At 42.9% G+C, this 6,066-nt stretch overlaps 1 protein-coding gene across 1 annotated transcript; it reads left to right on the top strand.

Moving 5' to 3' along the window:
• The first annotated feature begins 1,788 nt into the window (after positions 1–1,788).
• On the top strand, positions 1,789–2,405 carry LOC125149827 (60S ribosomal protein L17). Its single transcript, XM_047828921.1, has one exon. It carries the CDS (start codon positions 1,812–1,814, stop codon positions 2,364–2,366), a length of 555 nt encoding a protein of 184 aa, XP_047684877.1. The 5' UTR covers positions 1,789–1,811; the 3' UTR covers positions 2,367–2,405.
• Positions 2,406–6,066: the final 3,661 nt, after the last annotated feature.

Below are 6,066 nucleotides of genomic sequence, written 5' to 3'. Positions count from 1 at the left end.
TCCTCTCCATGAGGCGTCTAGGAGCCATGCAGGGAGAGTTGGCACACAGTCCTCCCTCAAGTTCCTGTAAGCATATTTTGCCCCTCTGCCCACCGGGGTCTTCCTTTCCCTGTGTTGGTTGGGACACCGTTTACCACACTTTCTGGGAAAGCAATGGTGACGAAGAGCCAGGAGTCAGAAAACACACCAACTGGATTCAAATCCTGGCTCTCCCTCTCACTAGGTATAAGAATTGGGCATATCAGTTACTGCTCTGAGACAGTACAGGGTGTTAACAAATAGTCCCTAGCTTCAAGCCTAGCTGTCAGGGTTAAATAACACGATGCAGACAAACTCCTTCCCAAAGCATGCGACACGTACAGAGTTCTTAAGAAATGGTAGTTATTGTTCATCGGCCCCTGGGTTATAATTCAGAGAGAAGGGTCCCCTCAAGAAGCTGACACACAAGGGGAGATTGAACAACTAGCTACACGCAGCCTGATAAAAGCCTAGCTACACGCATGGAGTAGGAACCAATTTGTTCCAGTTATGGAAATCAGAGGAGGTGACATCTGAGTGTCAAAGATGCATAGAAGTTTGCCATGCCAAAGAAGCTGTGGCAAAAGGAGAGGTATTTGTCGGGGAGAAGAAAAGTAGTAAAGAAGGTACATCTAAGCAGAGGGAACAACGTGAGCCAGACAATGAAACCATAAGGACTGAACTGTATTTGGAAAACAACAACGTGACTCAGTGTTAAATAGAAATTAATTTAACACCAAAACATAAAAACCAACTGGCATGTTAACAAATATATAGAACATTTGAAAGCCGAGCGATACATTTTTAAATATCTCTTGGTTTAAACATTCTAGTCTTGTCAACATTACCCAACCATTAGCTTCCCAAGAAGACAATGGGTTCAAAAGAATGGCCCCAGCGAATTGTACATAGCATTATGCTGACAACGTGTTTGCTCCAAGATAGGAAAGAATCCTGGAGGTCGATTTCAAGGGACCAGTTCAAGTGTCTCATTATTTTGATGTAGGGGACAGGTCTAGATTTAGAAGCAAATTGTGAATTATATGAAAGGTGGCCAACTCTAGACACTACCTTCTTGCTGTGAAGACTGGGGAGATGCTCGGAGACCAAAGAAGAGAACAAATGGGATCTGTTCATCATTAAAAGCAGAGGGCTTCTCTGAAACCACACACAGAAGCAGAATAGTCTAGTGACTATTTCCTAGTCACTCCAAACTCCCAGATCCATCAAATGTGAACATCCGGATTAATGATTTTTATGCATAAAGATCCTTGCTGCATTCAGGACACTGACCTGGAGCCATGGAAATGAAACACACATAGAATCGCGTGATTTAGTTAGCATTGATGGTGCACTCCAAGTGAGAAACCCAATCTCTGGTGCTGCCTCTCAGAGAGTATCATGGTACCACACACCTCTGACATGGGGAAACTGGGGACTCGAGCACAGAGCCAGAGTGCAGTGAAAGGGTAGGGGTGGTAAGAAGGCAGGCAGGGAGGTGAAGGAGAGAACAGAGAGCTGAGAACCTGGTGTTCTTTGTCCACCATTCAAAGACCTTCTGTTGTGTTCTTCTATTGCCTACCTCTGAGTAAGACTCTGGGGATAAATCAGGGAACACAATGTGATTCCTGCTCTTTAGGGCTCAAATTCTAGATGGATAGAAAGAAACTTGAACAATTATGACATGCGCTGCAAAAGAGTCTGTGATACTATACAACGGGAAAGAGAGAAGGGGAAGGTCAAATCTGCCTGGCCCATCTCCCCCCGTAAGCGGCCTGAGGTGATCTCTGAAAATGGTTCGCTATTCACTTGACCCGGAAAACCCGACAAAATCATGCAAATCAAGAGGTTCAAATCTTCGTGTTCACTTTAAGAACACACGGGAAACTGCCCAGGCCATCAAGGGTATGCATATCCGAAAAGCCACCAAGTATCTGAAAGATGTCACTTTGCAGAAGCAGTGTGTGCCATTCCGACGCTACAATGGTGGAGTTGGTAGGTGTGCCCAGGCCAAACAGTGGGGCTGGACGCAGGGTCGGTGGCCCAAAAAGAGTGCCGAATTTTTACTGCACATGCTTAAAAATGCAGAGAGTAATGCTGAACTTAAGGGTTTAGATGTAGATTCTCTGGTCATTGAGCACATCCAGGTGAACAAAGCCCCCAAAATGCGGCGTAGAACTTACAGGGCTCATGGTCGGATTAACCCATACATGAGCTCTCCCTGCCATATTGAGATGATCCTTACTGAAAAAGAGCAGATTGTTCCTAAACCAGAAGAGGAGGTTGCACAGAAGAAAAAGATATCCCAGAAGAAACTGAAGAAACAAAAACTTATGGCCCGGGAGTAAATTCTGCATGAAATACATGCAAATAAAAGTAAAAACAATGCTGGTTGTCTTTGTTATTAAACGTATTACAAGTATCCTCACAAAATGGATCAAATGGGTTTTCTTCTGATTAGAATTAGAAACTGATTATTCTGTTAGCCCTGTGCCACTAATTTTGATTTGGAAACAGGCTGTTTTGAATTACTTGGTGCTACCTTGCATAAAATGGAATCTGAAAAAAAAAAAAAAAAAAAAAAATCTGCCTGGCCCATGCATAGGGGAGAAGAAGTGCCATTGGGAGTTGGTACTCAAAAGGTGTTTACTAATGAAAGACGGCAACATGCACAAAGACCCAGATGTATGCATGTGTATTCTATATTGGCCTTAAGATGTTCACCAACATATCTGTTTCTTCTACGGTGGGAAAGGTTGCCATATCTCTTTTGGGATATCATTCTGTGATCCTAGGACCAGAACCAGTGACTAACTTGGCATAATGAGGTCATGGGGCTCAGTGGATCAGGAATCAAGGAACCTTTGTTCTTCTCTTGGCTGTCAACTCCTTTGACACACACCAGTGGGGAATCCCAACAGTTTGATTGGTAGGTTTGCTCCATTCAGAGTCTTAGATTTGAAGGTCATAAGTCATTTTCACTGGTCAATTTTGCAATTAGATAGATTTTTCAATACTGACTACTTAGAAACTCAGTGTAAAAGTCTGACATGTAAACTGGTATCACTTGACCTGAAAATTAAGTTATTTATTTTGAAGTGCACAAGCCTAATTTTCCATCGATGGAAGAGAAGCAAAGAGTAAAGACAATGACCCATCCCTCTTATTGCTAAGAAGATCCAGTGTTCTCATGGGGAATTTAGAGAAGGAGTGAGGGGAAGTGAGTAGGTACCCAGGCTTCCTGAAATCAGAGGTGCTTTCTAAACAGTAGAAAGTCCCTGATATGAGGCGTGCCTGGGTGGCTCTATCCGTTAAGCATCCAACTTTGGCTCAGGTCATGATCTCGAGGTTTGTGAGTTTGAGCCCCTCAGTGGGCTCTCTGCTGTCAGCCCCCTTTGGATCAGAGCCTCAGAGCCCCCTGCAGATCCTCTGTCCCTTCCCTGCTTGTGCTCTTTCTTTGTCTCTCTCAAAAATAAGTAAATAAACTTTTAAAAAAGAAAGAAAGAAAGAAAGAAAATAAGAAGTACCTGACTTGAGTTTGCTTATTTTTTCTCTGCCATGGAATTTTGAATTATGTACATTTTTATTGTAATCAAATTATTTCGACCTTGCAAACAAGTGCCAAAAATGCACCCATCCGTAAAATGGCTTTTCAGAAGCCTCCTAGCTCTAAAATGTTAGGCATCGATTCAAAATCTCTCTGAGTTAGGAGATACCAGTGTATTTCCAAAAACGAAATAATTTGTCTTCAGAATTTAAAAGGAAAGATTCTAAGAAACATTTTCATGCGCTTTTAACACATAATATTTAAAAGGAAGCATTTGAAGAGAGAAAGTCTAAGAAATACTTGCCCGAGCTTTGAACACATAATACTAAGACCTCTTACATTCTATCATCAGTAATGCTGGTGACCTTGCAAAACGGAAAAAGGAATCAGATAAACCACAACCGTAGGATCCTCCTGCAGGGTCATCTCCAGGTAATTTAGACTCCAGGAAGCTTCAAAGAAAAGTCCTGAGATCTTGGTTTACACGCACCAAGCAAAATCTGGAGGGTGTGAGAAGGACAAGCTTAACTCTCATTTGAGAGAGAGAAAGCTAACGATTGTTTAGCCCCATTATCTCAGGAATTTCTCTTGTGAAAGTTTGACTGTAGCTCTCTTGACTTTCTCCGAATTGAAGATGACAAAAATAGGCTTTAATTAACCAGCTACAAAGGACGTTAATGGCTTTCCTTCACCTCTGGGCAACTGCCCTGTGCTGGTCTGACACGGGCACCTCCAAGGCCATTCCACAGTCTTTTGAAACAGTAATTTGTTTACTGTCAGTTTTAAAAAATTTTCGTATTCAAGTCATAGGATGGAGCCCTGGGTGTGCGAGGTAAGGGTCCTGGCTCCTGAGAGCCCGCGGATTCACCCGAGGGTCCTGACCCGTGTGAAGCGTGTCCTGGCCTGTAAACATGTCAGAATGACATTAGCCGTGTATTTACAAAGCACGGCCCTGAGTGGGTCCATTATGCCTGGTCTAATGGATCTGCATTCCTCTAAGTGCTTTTTAAGTTGGGTAGACTGCACAGCCAATATCCCTTCAGGGTACTTGAATGTTTAACGGCCATAAATAGCAAGCTAGTCCCCCAGGGGGATCTGGGGCTGCACTGAGGAACACTGAGACAGGAGGCACAAGTCCAGGCCGTCTTCTGTCACCATCTCATCCATTTGTCTGAGCCTCTGTTATCCTCATTTATTCAACATTCCTAAATCAGAGAGCAGAGAATTAAATGTCACCACCTTTCCATCAGCTGACTCTCCACCATTTGACTATCATCAGTTACTTCCACCCGGTGACTATCTCCCATCCACCCACACTGTGTTAATTACCTCCCTGTGCTAATTTAATCTGCCCACCACTCCTACCCCAATGAGTTAAGCACCTATTACTACCACCAGTTGACAGTGAGAAAACCAAAATGGGGGAAAGTCAGCTCTGAGAAGTTAAGCAGCTTGCCTAAGGTTACAGAGCTAAGTAGGTCATGCAACTTGAACCAGATCCGGCGTGAGGTTCAAGCCCGACTCTCTTTCCTCTGAAACCCAGTGGCATTTGGGTTTGCATCTTACAGCCTGCTAGAACCCAGAGAGATCATCAGACCCTGTAACCTTCATTTTGCAAATTGCAGTTTTAACTGGTTAAGATGGAATAGCAAGCGGTCAGCAAAGTATAACAAGCCAGGACTTGTCACAGGACTCTCCCCCAGACCCCTCAAACTCTCACCTGATTTCCCTTAAGTGAAAAAGATGTAAAGACTGAAGAGGGTTAGTTGGGGTGTGGCATAAGTGTAAAAGTCAGCAGCAATCAACGTGTGATTACAGGATAATCCTAACTCTTTAAAAATAAAAATCTTTAGGGGCGCCTGGGTGGCACAGTCGGTTAAGCGTCCGACTTCAGCCAGGTCACGATCTCACGGTCCCTGAGTTCGAGCCCCGCGTCAGGCTCTGGGCTGATGGCTCAGAACCTGGAGTCTGTTTCCGATTCTGTGTCTCCCTCTCTCTCTGCCCCTCCCCCGTTCATGCTCTGTCTCTCTCTGTCCCAAAAATAAATAAACGTTGAAAAAAAAAATTAAAAAAAAAAATAAAAGTCTTTGTCATGGTTTTGTTTTTCCTTAGCTACTGCTATTACACGGTTCTTCATTTTCAGCCTTTTCCATTTATTGTGACAAGTTAATTATCTAAGATCATCTACCTTCATTAAAATCAGTAGGTGTTTTCAGCGAGTGGTAATGCATTGGATTTTTCCTAACTATAAATTTATGTTTGTGTGTATGTATATGTGTGTTTAGGTATGCATATATACCCATATGTCTACGTCCATGGTAGTTTCACATCTGGGGTAGAGAATTAGTCAATATTGTCAAACATAAATGCCTTTAAATTCAGGCACAGAGATGTCTTACAGTGATAATAATAGAAGTCATATTTAATCGGAGTGTTTGGCCTGAAAATATTCTCAATAAGTGTGTATCGAATGAATGAATGATTTGTTGAGCATCCCCTCT

Source organism: Prionailurus viverrinus, chromosome D4, assembly GCF_022837055.1.
Source record: "Prionailurus viverrinus isolate Anna chromosome D4, UM_Priviv_1.0, whole genome shotgun sequence".
Lineage (NCBI taxonomy): Eukaryota > Metazoa > Chordata > Mammalia > Carnivora > Felidae > Prionailurus > Prionailurus viverrinus.
Note: the sequence above shows the minus strand (reverse complement) of the source record. Positions and strands in the feature narration are given on the sequence as shown.

Coding starts and splice junctions, on each gene's coding strand:
- LOC125149827 (XM_047828921.1), top strand. CDS start 1,812: ATGGTTCGCTATTCACTTGACCCGGAAAACCCGACAAAATCATGCAAA.